The 22,313-nt window shown below is 40.1% G+C and overlaps 1 protein-coding gene across 1 annotated transcript in view; it reads left to right on the forward strand.

Moving 5' to 3' along the window:
- Positions 1 to 22,313, forward strand: part of LOC126188455 (uncharacterized) — a 91,835-nt gene that overhangs the window by 63,554 nt on the left and 5,968 nt on the right. Inside the window, exons 4-7 of the mRNA XM_049930062.1 lie at positions 3,435 to 3,601; positions 3,685 to 3,798; positions 3,901 to 3,988; positions 8,692 to 8,883. Of these exons, the coding sequence (XP_049786019.1) occupies positions 3,435 to 3,601; positions 3,685 to 3,798; positions 3,901 to 3,988; positions 8,692 to 8,883 (561 nt within the window). The remainder of the gene's footprint in view (positions 1 to 3,434; positions 3,602 to 3,684; positions 3,799 to 3,900; positions 3,989 to 8,691; positions 8,884 to 22,313) is intronic.

A 22,313-nucleotide genomic window follows, 5' to 3' on the forward strand; every position in this document is an offset into this window, starting at 1 on the left:
GGCATTCAACTCAGTTCCACACTGTCACTTGCTCCAAAAAGTGCATGCTTACAGTCTATCCAAAGACATATGCAGTTGATAGAAAGTTTTCTAACAGCCGGAGAGCAGTATGTCATCCTGAATTGGGAGACTTCAGCAGAAACAAGTGTAACCAGGTGTACCCCAGGGCAGCATAATAGGTCCACTGCTTTCTACCATTTACATAAATGATCTGGTTGATGGTACTGACAGCGCCACTAGACTGTTTGCCAATGATGCTGTAGTCTACAGGAAAGTAGTATCCCATGAAAGTTGTGTACAAATCAGTGAGGATTTGCAGAAAATAAATGTGTGGTGTAACGACTGGCAGTTATCTCTCAATATTAGTAAGTGTAACCTACTGCGTGTAACAAATAAAAAATCCCCATTAATGTACAAGTACAAAATAAATGCCCAGTCTTTGTAAGTGGTAACATCTGTCAGGTATCTGGGTGTGACTATTCAAAATGCTCTCAAATGGAACAATCAGATTACACAAGAAACGAGTAAGGCAAACTCCAGATTGTGGTTTATTGGTAGAATCCTGAAGCGATGCAGTCCATCAACACAGGAAATTGCTTACAATACTTTAGTTTGTCCAGTCTTAGAGTATTGTTCATCTGTATGGGACCATTACCGGTTGGGTCTGGTTCAAGAGATTGAGAACATCCAAAGAAGAGTAACAAGATTCGAGACTGGTACTTTTAGCCATCGCGAGAGTGTTACAAATCTCATAGAAAGTTTGAAGTGGGACACACTTGTGGAGAGACGATGCACTAAATGGAAGGGGCTGCTCACTAAATTCCAAAATGCAATCTTCACTGAGGATGTAGAGCATATATTAGTACCACCAACTTTCAAATCATGCAATGATTACCATTCAAAGCTAAGGGAAATTAGAGCTTGTACTGAGGTGTTCAGATGCGTATAGTGCCCTCTGCTGCACACTGCTAAGTGGCTAGCAGATTATATATGTAGTTGTAGATGTAGCCACTCTGCCACAGGCTGCACATTATGAACAGGTGCTCGAGCTTGTTGAAAGCTGCTATCACCATCCCCAAATTGCTCTTCAACAGTGGGAAGCAAGAAGGTGCTTAAAACATCAATGTAGGCCTGTGCTATGATAGTGCCATGCAAAACAACAAGGCGTGCAAGCCCCCTCCATGAAACACATGACTACACAACACCACCGCCTCCAAATTTTACTGTTGGCACTACACACACTGGCAGATGACATTCACCTGGCATTCACCATACCCGCACCCTGCCATCAGTTGTCCAATGTTTATGCTCCTTACACCAAGCGAGGTGACGTTTGGCATTTACCAGTGTGATGTGTGGATTATGAGCACCCGCTCAACCATGAAATCCAAGTTTTCTCACTTCCCACCTTACTGTCATAGTACTTGCAGTGGATCCTGATGCAGTTTGGAATTCCTGTGTGATAGTCTGGATAGATGTCTGCCTATTACACATTATGATCCTCTTCAACTGTTGGCTGTCTCTGTCAGTCAACAGATGAGGTCGACTTGTACGCTTTTGTGCGGTATGTGTCCCTTCACATTTCCACTTCACTATCATATCAGAAACAGTGGACCTGGGATGTTTAGGAGTGTGGAAATCTCGCATACAGACGTATGACACAAGTGACACCCTATCACCTGAACACGTTCAAAGTCCATGAGTTCCGCGGAGTGCCCCTTTCTACTCTCTCACGATGTCTAATGACTACTGGGGTCATTGGCAGTAGGTGGCAGTGCAATGCACCTAATATGAAAAACTTATGTTCTTGGGGTTGTCCAGATATTTTTTATCACATAGTGTACTTCCAGTGTGGTCAGACAAGTCTGACTGATGAAGAACAAAGTGACAGACCATTTCTCATGAAGAAGTGGGTATTGCAAGTGGAGTGGTGCTGGAAAATCAAGTGATGAGTGTCACCCACTGGATTCTGCAACTGCCCAACACTTTCTAAATGCCTACTCAATGGAGGCAACAATGGAAATATTGTAACTATGTAAGGCCAGTCCAGAGGACTTCTTTAGTTGCCTAATCACTATGGATGAATGCTAGGCCTATCAATAAGATTCTGAGACAAAGGAGCAAAGCAAGCAGAGGGACTTGTGAATTCACCATTGCTGAAAATGGCAAAGGTACAACTATCAATGGGCAGGTTAATGCTGAGCATTTTTTCCATCACAGGAGCATACTATCAAAAACTTGTGATAAGATTACAAGATGCTGTAAAAGAAGCATTATTGGAAGCTGTCCGAAGTGTGTTTTTCTCAATGACAATGCCCTGCTCATTCTGCATGGGAAACAACCACACATGCTGATTTTTTGAGTCACCAGATTTTGCCTCATACCTTGTATTTTTCTGAAATGGCACTGAGTGATGTATTCTTCTTTCCTTGGATGAAGAAATCATTACATGACAGGCATTTCTGGAATGATCACATGTTTCTAGAGGTGAAACGTTTCATGAATAACCAAACTGCAGCTCTTTCACAGCCATGGTGTTCAAGACAGACATTGTTGAGAAAATTGTGCTGCATTGAAGGGTGGAAATGGAGAGTAGGACTGATGCTATCACAAAGTTCGAAGTAATAATTAAAACTTTGTGACTGGCCCCCATGTAAGCAAGTAAAGGATGCAATTGAAAATCTATTTAAGGAAGTAAGTCTTGTGAACAAAGTTGACATTAAACACAACTAAAATGCTTGTGCTCACTTATTTATGTACTGAAATTATCAAGGAAAATGATAAGATTAGGTTGTAGAATTCTACATCTCTATAGAGGACTACAAACGTTTTCTACTTTTATTTTATTTATTGGTGTTTGGCAGAACCTTTGTACAGGACTGGGACTTGAACCTGGAACATTACCTTTTATGGGCAATTCTCTCAAGCTGTGGCTAAGGTTCTGGGCTGCAGCTAAGTTGTTTCTCCACAATATCCTTGCTTGCAAGAGTGCTTAGCCCACAAGTTATACAGGATGGCTTCTATGAAGTGTGAAAGGTTGGAGAGAAGTACTGATAAAAGTGAATCTGTGAGGGCTGTTGTGATCCATACTTTGATGGTTCACTCAGGAAAAGCACTGCCCATAAAATCCAAGGTTCCAGGTTTGAGTACTGATTTGACATGCAGTTTTGTCAGGAAGTTTCATAACAGGAAACACTCCATTGCAGAGTGAAAGATTCATTAAGGGACTCCATATTTCTGTAAGAAGCTTAGATTTTCAGTTGCATAGTTCTTAACAAAAGCAATATTTTCATAATGAGTTGCACAAAATAGAGCATCATATTTTGGAACAGGAGAAAAAACCATAGTATCTTATGTGACACCTAACACTTCTTCAGTGACTATTAAATGTGCTCATTTTGAAAGATATGGAAGTAACACATTTCTTCTCACAGAAACTACAACAACACCACCAACAACAACATCAAGACCTACAACGACAGAAGTGCCTCGCACAAATTCACTTTTCCGTTTCCGAGGAAAAGATGGAGCAACATGTATTCTTCTTCAAGTTGATGCTTTGCTTTCAATCAAGTATAAAACAATATCTGGTGAAATGAGGGTAAGAGCTGCTAGCTGAAATGCATAATGATACTGTGCACAACTATTATTATATTTATTAGACAATATGAATCATGTTCACAGGATAGAGACATTTATGTCCCTAACAAGGCTAATATATCAGGGAGCTGTAATGAAGACACGTCTTATTTGGATCTGACGTGGCCATCATTTTTTATCAGATGGAGCTTTTCCAAGGTACTCTGAATTTCTCATGTGACTTGATGGCTATTCCAAATTTATATATGAACAAAATTTTTAATGCTAGTTTCTCATGGAACAACTTGTCTCCTGTTTCAGACACCAGGTGGTGAAAGATGGTACATTAATAAGCTAGAGTTGCAGTATACACTCTCTAGTGAAATCTTTGAACATGTTGCAAATCCAGGTAAAAGTAGTTTTACATTATTTTAAATTATTAGTAGATTATTATGTGCAGCCAGCAGTATTTAATGATTTTGTGTATAAATATTTGACAGCTTAGTTGCTTGAAGCAAAGCTACTCTTTTTTAACTTGCATCCTACACAAATATCTATTTCCTTCAATTTTTCTCTTTGGGAATTGTCTTTTAAACCAATATTAGTACTCTAAATAGGAAACCCAGACTCACCACTTAATATCCAATATGCTATATCTCAATCAGCCATCCAGGTACTCTTCTGTGCCAGTACACTCATATCTCACATTACATGCACCTCCATATCGTATCAAACCTATCCTGAAGTAACCTCAATCAATCCCAATCATGAATTCTGCCCCTCACAACCACAGCCAACAAGGCTTCATTATAGTCTCAGACCAACCTGTCCTGTCATTTCTCATTCCTTCCCCTCTTCCACCACCCTGTCCACTGGAGGTTGACTCATGTGGTTTCAGTGATTGTAACATAGTAAACAGAATTTCATCTCTATGGATATGATGCTACCATACACCATTACCACCATCATATCAAAGCAGCATCTATGTGATTATTTCTGTGTATTTTTAATTATCTTAAAAATCACTGATAAATTTTAAATACTTTTCAAAAGCTATAGTTTTAATACCAACATAACTATCTCATTTGTTTTCATTTTTTATACAATAATATAAACCATTTCAGTTTTGTCTGAAAACTGGTTTTATCTACTGTTATCCCACCTCCTTTTGGAGGGGGAGGGGGTGAAATAACAATAAAGAGAAGAGATAATGGCTACCATACCTAAACCCAAATCAGCATCAACCTGCAACACCTCCAGCCAAGCATGTACAACATATTCCAAGAAATGTCTATCCATATCACCTCCGAAAAACCTCAGTGCAGTGTACCCATACAAGCAGCTAATACATTTCTAATGATTCAATTATCCTTGCAGCACAAACTGTTGCAGAGTAATATTAACTTAATCTCTGAAAAACTCCATCCTACAACAGATCATCCTTGCCACCTGTACCATCTTCATCCTCAATGTACATGCCACTTACATTAAAAGCAGACCCATTTCTTCCTTGAACTTTTAGAAACACTTATTTAACCAGACCCTCAGATAATCTTCCCTAATGGCCTGATAATGCTGTAACTGAAGTATTATGCCTGATACCAAAACATTTGTTCAGTCTGCTTTCTGTAAGAACAACATTTATGCATACCTTTGATACAATACATGCTTAAAAACCAGATATTCCATATTCATATCTCCCTACACAATATATTGTTCTCACAATCTCAATCCTATTACTTGTTCCTCCGCTGTCCATCTAAAAAAAAAAAAAAAAATAATTCTTCCTGTGCACAATCTCACCTAAGTGGCCTTATTGAACATTTATCATCATTCCAGATAAGTATAGGACTATTTTCGTGAAGAATGTGATGCCTATATATCAAGCCCCCAGCCAAATTGACAGCCGTAATTTATCGACTGCTTTCCATAAAATGTTGACAGCATAATTAAAACATCCGCAGGCAAATTGTACTATGTGACCTTGATACCATTACGTTCCACCACTTAAAATTAATTTCACAGTGTCTACTGCAAAACCCTTTCCATCATTTATTGTACCATATTCTACACATGTTATTATCCAGAGCAGTGGAAAATATCTAAACTCCTAGTTTTCCTAAAACATGCTGAACACCCAGGTCTTGTACTACTGAGCCATCAGTCTCGCGCCTGTCTTCAGAAAAACCACTGAAAGTATCCTCACTTTACAGTTGGGCATAGTGGTCCAGTGGTAAAGTGCAAGCCTGGAGCCTGTAAGGTCATGGGAACATGTCCTGGCCAGACACTGGAATTTTTCAGTCTATTTTTATGCTAGCCTTCACCTCTAATGTGAAGATATGCCAGGAATGAAATGTGGTTCATATTCCACATTAAACTATAGGTCTCCTTTCGTTGCCAGTATTACCATGGTAGGTTAAGTATGAGCATGTCACCAAAGTGGTGCATGCTTTAAAGAACTTGCAAACAGGAGCAAAAAATCTCTCTTGGAGGACTCCCAGGCAATTATGCCATACAGATCTACTTTATTTTTACTTCACAAATTTATTGGCACCAGCAACACACCTACCTATTTCCAATAGCCATTGTGTCTACTGCCATTCCTCTGCACCAATAACATTGCTATTTTCGGATTTGTAAGCAACAATGCAGTACTATAGCAGCATCACAGGAAATGTCATAGTAATCCCTCACTGCCCCCCCCCCCCCACCACCACCACCACACACATACACACACCAACCCTTCTAATGCTTAAGATAATGTAATATATAGACAGTTTACAACAGAAAACAAAAATAAATAAGTAACTTTATTTAAGGAAAAGGGTCACTAAAGCTCTCACAGCTATGGACTGGTGGACAGACAAGAAAAGATCATGATAATTTCAATTGCTGTGAGGATGACAAGGTCTGAAGCTCAGACTTTTCTAAGACTTTGAAGGAATCACTAAGAGACAAGTGGGACAATGAATGGAAAACTTGTAGCTGCTATAGGAGTAGTTCTATAGTGGGATTTGTCATTGCATCCCAGCCTCACAGTGGAGTCCAAACAAATCATCCTATGTAGGTTATAGGTGACGGTGACACCTAAAATTTAACCACATTACTACAAAAACATTTGCTCCAACCAAGAAGCACTGAATCTTTCACTTAATAGTAATGTGTGCTGTTTTGAAACTTTCTGGCAGATTAAAACTTTGTGTCTGACAGGCTCTCGAACTCAGAACCTTGCCTTTTGTAAGCAGTACTTTTGCTGGCTGAGCTATCCAGGTACAACTTACACAATGTTACATTTGCTGTACATCTCTGCTACCTTTCAAACTCCATGGAAGGAAGGAAGGGTAAGTAGGGTTTAATGTCTCATCAACACATTAGAGAAGGAACGTAAGCTTAGATTGTTTCAAGGATGTGGAAGGAAATTGGGTGTGCCCTATCAAAGAAACTGTCCTCACATTTGTGTGGAGAAATTTAGGACACTGCCTTTCATGGGCAACATCTGCAAAAGACAATATTCCAAGTTTGAGTCCTAGTCTGGCACACAGTTTTAATCTGCCAGGAAGTTTTGACTTCACCTAACTTTATATTTTGTATGACTTACCATATTTGTACAAGGCATCATAAACTTAGCCAAGGTTGAACTTACCATACAGATTAGCATACTGAATGGTGCATGTAGCAGACAGAGTGAGCTTGAATACACGATACTGTGAGAGTGTGAGCAGAAGAGCATTTTTCATAGATTGAAGATGGCAGTATGATTTCAAAAAATTGAAGCTAACAAAGAAAATAAAGAAACTTCATAGATGACCATCTCCTTCAATTTGCCCATCTTTTACCATAGTAATTGAACATATCATCTTACACAATTTTCATTTTACTTGGAACCCAAAAAGCATTTGAATAGGTACAGATTCTGGTGTGCTTCCAGTTAACTGTGTACGTCTCACAATAATTTTCCTTCTCATTATCCTATACAAACTACATTATATTCAATTAAAGCTGCAGCTGTATGTCTCATGTGTCCCCTATCTTGCATATAATGCACGTGGCAAGCATTCTGAAACCTTGACTCCTCACCTATCTCCTCCAATATACAGTACTGACAAAAACTGCCTACTTATTTATCCACCCAACCAGACATTCCAGTGCACCCGTACATCCTTCCACTGTCACCTACATCTTGTGCTCAGTTCAGATAGTAAAAGGAAACAACACCTAAATCAATAGGAAAGCCAGGCTGTCTCTGGCTGCACCTCATGGCCGTAAATCATACCAGATGTCAAATTAAACACCTTTCAGCCATCTAGTTTCCAAACTTATTTTATTTGGCTACCAGTTTGGCAATTTATTATGCCATCTTCAGGCCCCTGACTGACTTGTAGGAAGATTCCACCTTGGTTCTGATCAAAACAGATACTGATATTAGTAGATTTCTACTTGCTCTAATGATCACTTCAACCATCATGATTTCTGCTTGCTCTAGCAACCACTCCAATCATCATGATGGTTGAAGTGATTGCTAGTGCAAGTAGAAATCTACGAATACCAGTACTGCTGGCCCCTTTTTGATCAGAACTCAGGTGGAATCTTCATACACATTGGTCAGGGGCTTGAAGATGGAATAGTAAATCACCGAAACTGGTACCCAAATAAAATAGGTTTGGAAACTAGACTGCTGAAAGGAGTTTAATTTGACATCCTGAATTGAACAGCAGAGTCCCACAACCAAGATGGACATACAGAGAGGTAAATCATACCAGTTTCTTGCACTCTCTGTTCAACCAGCTCATTACAATCATTAACACAGTTGCATACTTAGGATTAAGCCTTTGTAGAAAACTAACTTGGAATGCAACCTCTTTTTCAGTCAAGACAAGCTTTATACTGAGTACATTTGCTAGAACAGGCCACATCTAGGGTCTACATCCTTCAACATCATTCTTACCTATACACCTGTCATTTTTAATTGTAATGAATGCCAATATTTCTTGGATCTCTGCCACTCAAAAATTCTACAAATGAATCAAACTTTATTCTTCTGTAATGTAGATAACAGAATAATTTGAGATATTTTCTAAAATGTATGTGAGCTGTTAAGATTTTTGTGTACAGGACAAACTGTGCAAGTTTCTACTGCACATTCACACGAGAACATGTTGTATCCAACACTAGTTGGACGATCATTTACCTGTAAACAAGAGCTTACTGTTCACCTATCTGGAGAACATGCATATGGTGCCATCCTCTATCTCAGAGATCTACGACTTCAACCATTTATATTCAATGTTGATGACTTTAGTCCAGGTAAGAACTAAAATAGTAATGTAATCATAACTAAAAATGAAACATGTAGTGTTATATGCATGCAGCAACTCCTAGATTTAGAGAAAAATAGTTTGCACCATAATTGATATCAAAGTAATGAATTACATAAATTCAAGTTGATATTGTCATATTATTTATTCTGAAGATGGGAGTGCCTATTTATCAACTGGCTGAACACGTAATTTCTCTTGGCGATGATGTGATGAAAAATGTTCCTTAGTCATACTGGAAAAAAGCAAATGCCCATGGCTTTTCACCAAAAGCAGTTTGTAAATTAATGATTGCTTCTTGTTGTTATGTTCCATATATCCACAATTGAATCTGTGAAACATAAACTGTCTTTTTATATTCTTTATTTCAATGTTGGTCTAGAGTAGCTTCTTTGATTAGTAATCAAAACATACTCAGTCCCTGGTTTGAACCCCGCCACTATTTAAATTTTGAATAAAAATCATCATCAATAGCAGATGAAGGCTTCCAGCATAAGAAATCACCCTAATTCTGTCAACAACCTTGTAAGAGGGGATGGAGGAGCATACTCTCTTACCCTTGAGGTTGGAAACTGCCCCTAAACACGTGAATCAGCAATGATCAACAGCATGAGGATGAAGAAGACAATGGAAACCATTGAATGAAAGACACATAATGTGCATCCACAGGACTTGTTGCCTATAACTGAAGAACTGTTGCGATGATGTCTCCATAGGCAGTTGCATACCAGACTACCCCACATTCGGATCTCCATGAGTGGATTTCCAAGGGGGAGGTGACTATGAAAAAAAAAAAAGAATAACCAATGAAAGAATACTTATTTAAGAGCCAAGGCATGGAATGTCAGAAGTTTGAATATGGTAGAGATACTAGAAAACCTGAAAAGAGAACTGCTACGGCTCCATCTGGATATAGTGAAGTGAAATGGAAGACAAGGATTTCTGGTCAGATGGGTATAGGATAATATCAAGAGCAGCAGAAAATGGTATAACAGGAGTAGAATTTGTTATGAATTAGAAGGTAGGGCAGAGGGTGAGTTACTGTGAACAGTTCAGAGATAGGTTTGGTCTCAGCAGAATCAACAGCAAACCCACACAGACAGTGATAGTTCAGGTATATATGGAATTGTTGCAAGCCGAAGATCAAGAGATAGAGTAAGTATATGAGGATATTGAATTCATAATTCAGTATATAAAGGGAGATGAAAATCTATTTGTCATGGGGGACTGCAATGTGGTTGTAAGGAAAGGAATAGAAGAAAGAGCTACCGGAAAATATGGGCTTGGTACTAGGAATGAGAGAGGAGGAATACTTGAGTTCTGCAATAAGTTTCAGCTAGTAATAGTGAACACTCTTTCCAAGAATCACAAGAGGATGTGGTATACTTGGAAAAGGCCAGGAGATATGAGAAGATTTTAGTTGATTACATAATGATCAGGCTGAGATTCCAAAATCAGATACTGGATTGTAATGCATACCCAGGAGCAGATATAGACTCAGACCACAATGTAATAAAGGTGAAGAGTATGTTGAAGTTTAAGAGATAAGTCAGGAAGAACCAATGTGTGAAGAAGTGGGATAAGGAAGTATTAAGGAATGAGGTGGTACACTTGAAGTTCTCTGAGGCTGTAGATGCTATGATAAGGAATCACTCAGTAGACAGTCTTATCTTATGATGTGATAGAAAAAGAAACAGGAGTCGATATAGAGGAGATAGGGGATCCAGTATTAGAATCAGAATTTGAAAGAACTTTGTAAGATTTAATATCAAATAAGGCAGAAGAAATAGACAACATTCCATCAGAATTTCTAAAATCGTTGTGGGAAGTGGCAACAAAGTGACTATTCACATTGGTGTGTGGGATGTATGAGTCTAGCAATACCCCATCTGACTTCTGAAAAAACATTGTCCCCACATTTCCAAAGATTGAAAGAGCCAACTAGTCTGAGAATTATTGCACAATCAGCTTAAATTCTCATGTGTTCAAGTTGCTGACAAGAATTATGTACAGAGGAATGGAAAAGAAAATTGAGGATGTATTAAATGATGATTAGTTTGGATTTAGGAAAGGTAGAAGCATCAGAGAGGTAATTCTGATGTAGTTGATAATGAAAGCAAGACTAAAGAAAAATCAAGACACATTCATAGGATTTGTCAACCTGGAAAAAGTGTTTGACAATGGTGAATGGTGCAAGATGTTGAAATTCTGAGAAAAATAGGGGTACACTTCAGGGAAAGATGTGTAATGTACAATATGTACAAGAGCCAAGAGGGAACAATAAGAGTGGAAGACCAAGAACAAAATGCTCAGATTAAAAAGGGTGTAAAACAGGGATGTAGTCTTTCACCCCTACTGTTCAATCTTTACACTGAAGAAGCAACAAGGGAAATAAAGGAAAGATGCAAGTGTAGAATTAGAACAAAAGGTGAAAGGATAAGAATGATAAGATTCACTGATGATTTTGCTATCTTCAGTGAAAATGAAGAAGAATTACAGGATCTGTTGAACAAAATGAACAGTCTAATGAGTACAGATTATGTATTGAAAGTAACTCAAAGAAAGATGACAGCAATGAAAAGTAGCAGAAGTGAGAACAGTGAGAAGCTTAACCTCAGAACTGGGGATCACAAAGTAGATGAAGTTAAGGAATTATGCTGCCTAGGCAGCAAAATAACATGGCAGACAGGACAAGGAGGATATAAAAACAAGACTGTCATTGGCAAAAAAATGCATTCCTGACCTCCTGGCCAAGAGGAGACTAGTAGTATTAAACATTGGTCTTAATTTGAGGAAGAAATTTCTGAGAATGTGTGTTTGGAGCACAGTATTGTATGGTAGTGAAACATAGATTGTGGGAAAACTGGAACAGAAGAGAATCAAAGCATCTGAGAAGTGATGCAACAGGAGAATGCTGAAAATTAGGTGGTCTGATTAACTAAGGAATGAGGAAGTTCTTCAGGTAACCAGCAAGGAAAGGAATATTTGGAAAACACTGACAAGAAGAAAGGACAGGATGGTAGGACATCTGTTAAGACATCATGAAGTAACTTCCATGGTACTAGAAGGGTCTGTAGAGGGTAAAAACTGTAGAGTAAGACAGAAACAGGAATACATCCAGCAAATAATGATGACTTGGGCAAGTGCTACTGTGAAATGAAGAGGTTGGCTGAGGAGAGGAATTATACATATTCTTCTCAGAGCACTTAATATTCTATTTGCAGTGTGGTAGTGAACTTTATTAATATTCTTAAGTATGGAAAGAAGGCCAATGTGAACTAGTAATAGACATGCAGTGTCATTTTTGTCAATTTAGCTGACTCTCTCTCTCTCTCTCTCTCTCTCTCTCTCTCTCTCTCTCTCTCTCTCCATCCCTCCCTTCTTTTTTTCCATTACTTGGTGAGGCTCAACAATTTGATTGGAACTGGAGTATCTGCCACAACAGTTATTTATGAATTTGCATATTTCATAGCTATGAGTTTTCTAGCACATTTTACTGCACCTGTCTATCTCCCTTATTTCTTTCTTTAATTTCTTAATTGGATAAACATTTCTGTAAGCATTCTCATACTTATGTACTACCTCTTGTATGTTAAACAATGGAAAACCAGCATGGAATGCAACAATAATATGAAAAGGAAAGTTGATACCGTATAGTGAAGATGCTGAGTCGCAGATAGCCACAACAAAAAGACTGTCACAAATAAATCTTTCGGCCATTAAGACCTTCGGCAACAATAGACAACACACACACACACACACAAACACACACACACACACACACACACACACACACACACAAACACAAACGCAACTCACACACACGACTGCAGTCTCGGGCATCTGAAACCACACTGTGAGCAGCAGCACCAGTGCATGATGGGAGTGGCGACTGGGTGGGGTAAGGGGGAGGCTGGGGCAGTGAGGGGGAGGGATAGTATGGTGGGGGTGGTGGACAGGGAAGTGCTGCAGGTTAGATGGAGGGCAGGGAGTAGGTTGGGAGGGGGAGCGGGAGGAGGAGTGGCGGAAAAAGAGAGAAGTAAAAAGACTGGGTGTGATGGTGGAATGATGGCTGTGTAGTGCTGGAATGGGAACAGGGAAGGAGCAAGATGGGTGAGGACAGTGACTAATGAAGGTTGAGGCCAGGAGGGTTACGGAAATGTAGGATGAATTGCAGAGTAAGTTCCCACTTGTGCAATTCAGAAAAGCTGGTGGGTAGGATCCAGTAGCACAGGCTGTGAAACAGTCATTGATATGAAGGATGTCATGTTTGGCAGTGTGTTCAGCAACAGGGTGGTCCACTTATTTCTTGGCTACAGTTTGTCTGTGGCCATTCATTCAAACAGACAGTTTGTTGGTTGTCATGCCCACATAGAATGCACCACAGTGGTTGCAGCTTAGCTTGTAGATCACGTGACTGGTTTCACTGGTAGCCCTGCCTTTGATGGGATAGGTGATTTTCATGACCGGACTGGTGTAGCTGGTGGTGGGAGGATGTATGGGACAGGTCTTGCATCTATGTCTATTACAGGGGTATGAGCCATGAGGTAAGGGGTTGAGATCAGGGATTGTGTAAGGATGGATGAGTATATTGTGTAGGATAGATTCTGCCATAGTCTTTCAAAATCATATCAACCAACCCCAAACCTCCTTGCGGTACCTTATCTCCATTTTCAAAATTCTCCTGCAGTGCAATCCCAAATTCCCGGAACCCATAACACACAATGAAACTCTTGTCCTGCAGGAACTTGAGCAACATGCACAACACCACTCAAAAAATTCTCCATCCTGCTCACTTCCTATTTGTGTCTTGGAGTACCACTATCCACTACCTCTACAACAACCTTCAAACCTCCCCCACATCCCCTCACAACTGACAAACCCTGGCTCACAGACCTACTACACTTACCCCACCCTCCAAAACTCCCTCCTACCACAACACAGAATCCAGAACCTAAACAGACCAGAAACACAGTAATGAACCTTTCCTCCAAAAGCCTTAGCCTGACAGAAATATCAGTCCTCTCCAAAGGCCTCACCTTTTGCCACAGCCCCAAATTCAATCATGCAGGACTTGTTAAAGGGCTCTTCTTCTCCTGGTCCCTACACTGGAAACTCTTTTTCGCCACCAACCCTACCAATCAGACTCAACCTGCTTACCTCAGTTCACTCCTCCATCCAACCGTGATCCACCCCCACTGCCCCCAAATCAGCTCCTTTTAACTTTCGAGACTTTCTTAACCTCAAACCTTGCATCGCCATCATTCCCCAAGTACCTCAACATGCAAACTAACCTTAAATCCACAGAAAGAACCACAGTCCACCATCTAAAAACTGATCCTGGCCTTATAATCCCACCTGCAGACAAAGGCTCCACCACTGATTGAAACACAAAGATTACCGGGCAGAAGGACTCCACCAGCTCCCAGATACTTCCACCTACAAACCTTGCCTCAGTGACCCCATTTCAAAAATCCAGCAGGATCTCTACTCACTACTCATATTCTTAGGCCAATCCCAGATCCTCTCCCCAGAATCCATCTGTCTACTCACACCTACCACTCACTGCACTTCTACCTCTACATACTTGCTGAAGTCCATAAATCTAACCACCCAGGACGCCCCCATTGTGGTGGGTTACTGTGCCCCCACAGAGAGACTCTCTGCTCTCATAGACCAACTCCTTCAACCTATTACCTGGAACCTACCCTCCTATATAAAAGATAGCAACCACTTTCTCCACTGACTCTCCACAGTTCCTGTTCCTTTACCACACAGTGCCCTGCTCATCACTGTTGATGCAATCTCCCTTTACACTAACATTCCTAGTGCCCATGGCCTTAGCACTATTGAACACTACCTTTCCCAACACCTGATGGATTCCAATACACACAATTATTTTCCCTTTGAAGGTCTTATCTACAAACAAATCCAGGGTATGGCTATGGGCTCTTGCATGGCACCATCTTATGCCAACCTATTCATGGGCCATCTAGAGGAATTCTTCCTAAAAACCCAGAATCTTAAACCCCTCACCTGGTTCAGATTCACTGATGACATCTTTGCGATCTGGATCTTCCCCATTTGTTTCACCTGGTCCTACTCAAATCAACAAGCCACCTTCCTAGATGTTGACCTCCACGTCAAAGATGGCTACATCAGTACCTCTGTCAATATTGAACCTACTAACCACCGGCAACACCTCCACTTCGATAGCTACCACCTGTTCCATACTAAGAAGTCCCTTCCGTCCAGCCTAGACACCCATTGTCATCACATCTGCAGTGCCAATTGGTCCCTCTCGAAATATATCAAGTGTCTCATTAAAGCCTTCACAGACTGTAATTATTCTCCCAACCTTGCACAGAAACAAATCTCTCATGCCTTATCTTTCCAGTCTCTCACCACCTCCCAAAGTCCCATCATCTGGCCACAGAGAAGCATTCCCCTCGTAACTCAGTACCACCCAGGACAGGAGCCACCAAATTACATTCTCCGCCAGGGTTTCAACTATTTCTCGCCATGCCCTGAAATGAGAAATGTCCTGCCCACTATCATCCCCACCCCTCCCACAGTGGTATTCTGCCATCCACTGAACCTACACAATATACTTGTCCATCTACACACAACTCCAGCTCCTGACCCCTTACCTCATAGTTCATACCCCTGTAATAGACCTAGATGCAAGACCTGTCCCATACATCCTCCCACCACCACCTACTGCAATCCGGATACGAACATCACTTATCCCATCAAAGGCTCGGCTACCTGTGAAACCAGTCATGTGATCTAAATGCTAAGCTGCAACCACTGTGGTGCATTCTATGTGGGCATGACATCCAACAAGCTGCTTGTTTGCATGAATGGCCACAGACAAACTGTAACCAAGAAACAAGTGGACCACCCTGCAACTGAACACACTGCCAAACATGACATCCTTCATTACAATGACTGTTTCACAGCCTGTGTCATATGGATCCTTCTCACCAACATCAGCATTTCTAAACTGCGCAGGTGGGAACTTCCCTTGCAATATATCCTATGTTCCCATAACATTCCTGGCCTCAACCTTCATTAGTCACTGTCCTTTCCTATCTTGTCCCTTCTTGTTCCCATTGCAGCACTACAGAGCCATCATTCCACCATCACACCCAGTCTTTTTACTTCTCTCCTTTTCCGCCACTCCTCCTCCCGCTCCCCCTCCCAACCTCCTCCCTGCCCTCCATCTAACCTGCAGCACTTCACTGTCTGCCACCCCCACCATGCTACCCCTCCCCCTCACCGCCCCAGCCTCCTCCTTACCCCCACCCAGTCGCCTATCTCATCATGCACTGGTGCTGCTGCTCGCAGTGTGGTTTCAGATGCCTGAGGCTGCAGTCGTGTGTGAGAGTTACGTTTGTGTGTGTGTGTGTGTGTGTGTGTGTGTGTGTGTGTGTGTGTGTGTGTGCGTGTGTGTGTTGTCTATTGCTGACGAAGGCCTTAATGGCCAAAAGCTTTATTTGTGACAGTCTTTCTGTTGTGCCTATCTGCAACTCAGCATCTTCGCTATGTGGTATCAACTTTCCTTTTCTTAATATTGTTACATCTCTTGTATGTTACTTCTTTGACATCTGAATATCTGAATGAGGTGTGGTAACTGCTGCAAACTACTGAACTGAGTTGATTTTATTGCAAAAAAAAAAAATTAAGTGTAAAGCTTGCATAAGCAACATCAATGAATATACACACAAAGCAGACAGTAAACACATATACAAGTAAAGAATAATGAAAAGTTATGCTAAAAGATAGTCTTGAATTACTAAATTCCTTACAGATTTCCAGGATTCCTACAGATGCAGATTCTTGACACAGTGTTACTCAGAAATGGTCAACAATGTGAAGACTGAGTACACTTTTTTATGTAGAATACCTTGAAGTATTTTGATAGAGCACTCACTCTTGTAGTTATGCGTGGAAGAATAAATTCTCTTCATCTTGTGACTAGAAACAGCACACCATTTCTTAATGTGTACAGAATCAATTGTATCTTTGTTTCTCAAAAGGGATCTGTTCACTACTGTAAATTGTGGGATTTGTGTGCAATGCCTTATTGCTTTCATCTAAAACAGAAAGGGAAATTCTGAAAGAATTTCCATTGATTTTGCTCAAATAAGTTAATTATAACACTCAAAATAAAATAATAGGCCTACCACTTGCATGCAGTTCCAGCTGACAATAAAACAGAAGACACACTAGTCAAAATTATGTTTGAGAATCCACTCTGCAGAAAGGCAAAGCATTGCAGAAGTACATGAAAATGTTTTTACTATGAGACAATAAAATAAAGCAATTATTTACTGCTAGAATTCACTTCAAGTTAAATGAAGTTCTTCCCATCTAATGACAGTTAATGGTCTTTGTTACCTTCTGTTCTGGAACATCAGTTACAAACACAATAGTTACTACATTAATACTTCACTGCATGTGCAGATACAACAGCTTACTCTCCACAGGACTAGCTTGCTAAATACTCATAGCTGTTAGAGATAATGAATCATAGAGGAAAAAGGAGAAAAATGTCATAGTCAGTCATGCCTTGACATGAGAAACTTGAAATTAGTTATGTGCTCAACTGTTTGAGAGCTTGTAATTTTATTAATTTCAAAAATTTTTGGTTTGGTTTGAATAGATTCACAAATAAATAGTTTTAATTAATATCATTACTGATAACTGTCAACTCACATTTGATGTTATTAATAAAGTTCACTTCAAAACAATGAACTTTTAATATTGTGAAAAGAAATATAAGAACTGGATAATTGTTGACCCACATTTGATGTTATTAATAAAGTTCACTTCAAAACAGTGAGCTTTTAAACATTGTGAAAAGAAGTATAACAACTGGAAACAGTCTTTTACATAACAGAAACCTACAGTATGTGATTCTGCTTCACTCAGGTAGATGGTGTACATAACACAAACAAATGGAATGTGATTTGTGCCTCACTCAAGTAGATGTTTAATTGCAGATTATACCCATTACAGATATATCTTCAGTATTTTAAAGGACGCATAATGTTAATTTACAATTTCATGGTCTTCATTAATTTTACTTTTTTTAATTTCATTCCACAAGACAACTAAGTCATTAAAAGCTTTTATATGCTATCCTCAAGAGTAAGGTGTAGGGTGGGGGTGCCCTCCCAGTTAGCTGAGCGGTCTAATGCACGCCTTTCTGGAGTGGGAAGGAGCACCTGGTCTCCAGCACGAATCTGCCCAGCAGACTTGTGTTGAGGTCCAGTGAGCTGGCCAGTCTGTGGGTGGTTTTTAGGCGGTTTCCCATCTGCCTTGGCGAATGCTGGCTGGTTCCCCTTATTCCACCTCAGTTACACCACGTCGCGATTGCTGCGCAAACAAGTTCTCCACATACACGTACACCACCATTACTCTACCACGCAAACATAGGGATTGCACTCGTCTGGTGTGACACGTTCCCTGGGGTGGGGGGGGGATCCACCAGGAGCTGAACCGTACAATAACCCTGGGTTCGGTGTGGGGCGGTGGAGTGGTGAAGTGGACTGTGATAGACATCATGGGTTTGTGGACCACTGCAGCTGCAGAGGGGACAGAGCCTCTCCATCGTTTCTAGGTCCCCGGTTAACATAGAAATACACTGAATATATTCTGAAAAACACGTGTTTTCAGGCATATTTTGTTGGCCTGGCATGCCAGAAAGAGGTGCCACTCATATCAGTGCATTGCCTCATAAATATTGAAGTCCCAGTCACAGTAGTTATGACTTTATGCACTAGGAGTGGTGCTGTCATATAAGGCAGCCCATGTGCTTAAATGAGTATGTGAATCAGGCATGGAGATCACAAAAGGCTGCCCATGCCTGCTCTATGGTTCTCTACTGATTGACTTACAGCAATACTTTTTTATAATAACCCTGGCATCCACATTAATATACATCTTCATAAAGAAATATTGCATTTTATGACATCCAATCTATTTACAGCTCAATAAAACCTTATTTTTAAATCACATTCTTAATATTAATAAACAATTAATGGACACTGCTAAGAAATTAAAGTTTTGCAATAATAAGTACTCATATGTGTTAGCACTTATAACTCTGACATAAATCAAGCAGAAGTTTGGGCTATAACAATACCAGAGAAGGAAAGTTGCTACTCACCATATAGCGGAGAAGCTGAGTCACAATAGGCACAACATAAAGATTCACACAATTATAGCTTTCGGCCATTAAGGCCTTTGTCAGCAGTAGACACACAAACTTGCACACACGTCTGCAGTCTCAGAGAGCTGAAACTACACTGCCTTTAAGAAGTCTGGACTATTGATCATCAGGCTTAAGTATTTACATTTCCAATGCTTAACTGTGTCTATTTACACTACCCTACCACACAATACTTTACTGGAAGAAGCCTGCTGGCACTCAATGGTGAAGTTATCAGCAAACACTTTACTGAACCTGGTAGGCAAAATTTATCTCCTCAGAACTTGGAGACACACATTTTCATTATGACATCTAAGAGCTACTGCAAGTTTGGTGTCTCCAACAGCTCCACTGCTCTAGAGAGCATGGACAAAAATGAGAAGACGAATCAAGAAATTTAGGAACAGTCTGACAAAATAGGGGAAAAACTGCTCAGTAAGGCTAATAGTAAGTAGTAAGAGGATTCAATAGACCCACAGGGTCATTAGAGGCTCAAAGAGGGAAATTTTCAAAGTAGTACAGGACTCCCAGGGCATCTTGGCAGTGAATACCAATGACTAATATGTTTAGCTAAGCACAGGACTCATTGATCCCACATGTTATTTAGGCTCTATGGGAATAGATCTTGCTAATGAAGAACATTTAGTGATTTTTATTTCTGTGGCAAAAGCAGGGTGGGGAGGTGACCATTTAGGACCAGAACCTACACTGCACAACTGAAGACGACATCAGATACATGTTCCTCATACTAATGTCAAGATTTTGTCATTCTTACTGTGATATGACAGGACTCGGTTGTCATATTCTGTTGAAAATGTAAATGCACAGCTTTAGGTGTCACTCAACATAATGGGACATTATCACTCTGGGTGATTCAGGCCATAAGTGGTCTTATCATACACAAGTCTACACCTGAATGTTTCCAGTAAGGAGCTAGCTGAATGACTAATATCCAGAAGCGTTCAATGTTATCATGTTATCAGACCATTTTTTTTTTTCATTTATTGTGTTGGGTTGAATGGACAACAGGAACAAGGAGGTAGGGAGGGGATGGAAGGCAGTGGTAGCTGGCAGCTGGGACTGAGAGACAGGAAGGGAATGGGGTATAAATGTGGCACATTTGGGATATTTAGCTTCCGTAACACATCTGCAGAAGTATCTATTGATTTTGTTTGGTGAGTGACTCCATATATACTTTGATTTTTGTTTAATTTGCCATCATTTAATGCATAAATGGTGTAACTGTGCATATAGTCATATTAGAACTCCATCCTTCAGTAACATTTACCCTGAGAGACGGCTATTGAAGATGTGATGATGATGATGATGATGATGATGATGATCCATACTCTGAGGAGCATAGGGGACGATGCGAGAAGGCAAGGTCCTAGTGGAGGTGGTTTGCCATTGCCTTCCTCTGACAGTAATAAGGATGAATGATGATGATGAAGATGATACAACAACACCCAGTCATCTCGAGGGAGGGAAAATCTCTGACCCCACCAGGAATCGAACCCAAGACCTCATGCGCGAGAAGCGAGAACGCTACCGCAAGACCACGAGCTGTGGACTATTGAAGAATTCAAAAATATCAGTGAAGTAGAGGCAATCTGATGGAATCACTGGCAGAAAACTACCCATTGGGGAAAAGAAGCCTTGTTTAGTCCTCTGCAGGTAGTATGAGCACAAGGCATATTCATGTAATCATACTTGGATCATTATCCACGTATTGTAACACAGGTTCATACATTCTTGACATTCCAATCTGGTATTTCCATTGTTTCATAGGAAGCATTTGTGCTAGCAAACTCAACACCATCCTTACAGGCAGACAACACTGAGTAAACCTGTTTCACACATGGTGATATGCTGCTGTAGATATCATATACAAGAGTCACTGTATGTATGGACACTTTTGATACAGTAATTCCACTTCATACCTGCTGATCTTTTCATGGCCATGGCCATGAGCAGCAAGTTTCCATGTTCACAGGGTCATAACAGACTGTGTTCCACATGTGGCCAGCTTATCGAGTTGTTCCACCACACATTATGCACTGCCTGTAGAACTGTTATTCTTCCTGTACACAATACAGAGTGAATGTGAATACCCCCTTGCATCATCTGTGTATTATGTATCAAGACTTGTGTGGTTCATATAACATCCAAATTCACAGCAAATCTATGTTGGCAGTACATTTTTTTACTTCTGTGTGGTACCACATTATGTACAGTTTATGCACCTCACTACATATGCGTTTTAGAACAACTTTTTCCCCACTGTATGTGATTTTCATCTCCTACTATTTGTTACATATGTTCAGGAAAGTTCTGCATAGTTCACATTTTTTGTCGGTACCTACACATATCATAAAAAGGGGGTATGTTCCACATTCCTTCCTAATGCAGTAGACTGATTTCAACCACACTTAGTATACATGTACAGATAAGAACCACTTACCTATCATAGTTCAGGAGATATGATGTCAAAAACAATGAGATATGTGAAAAATTGCCAGATCGCGCATGACATTTAAATTTATTACTTCTGTGCTACTAACTCACTATAAATTTCACTAACTCACTATAAATTTCACAGAGAGTATCCATGTACAATGCTAAACGCAGCTTGAAAATTATATCATGGTACAACACACAGTCCAGGAGATAAGACATCATAACAATGAGATGCGTGAAAAACTGCCACTTCATGCATGACATTCAAATTTATTCCTTCTTTACTACTAACTCTATTCACAACATATTTTGCAGACAGTATCCATATATGCTACTGAATATATCTGTGCAAACATATTATTGTATGACACATAATTCAAGAGAGAAGGCATCATAAACACTGAGATGTGTGGCCACATCATACATGAAGTTGTAAAACATTTATTCTTTAGTGCTAAGATACCTGGCTACACTTTTGACAGCTTTCAAGTGTGAAGTGCAAATGCTTGTAGGTGGAAATGATAGCGATATACAGAGCTGTGAAGAAGCTTTGCCATAGTGCCATAGAGACCTTTACAAAATTGCATTGTAGACACACAAAACAGTTGTACTCAGGATACAGAAACTGTTCAGGATACTGTACTTATACATTTGTACATTATCCATATTTTGTGTATGACTTTTTCATAATTTCAAAGGCGTTTCCACAAACACATGGAAATGAAATTCTTGATAACAAGTGT

Source organism: Schistocerca cancellata, chromosome 1 (genome assembly GCF_023864275.1).
Source record: "Schistocerca cancellata isolate TAMUIC-IGC-003103 chromosome 1, iqSchCanc2.1, whole genome shotgun sequence".
In the NCBI taxonomy this organism is placed as follows: domain Eukaryota; kingdom Metazoa; phylum Arthropoda; class Insecta; order Orthoptera; family Acrididae; genus Schistocerca; species Schistocerca cancellata.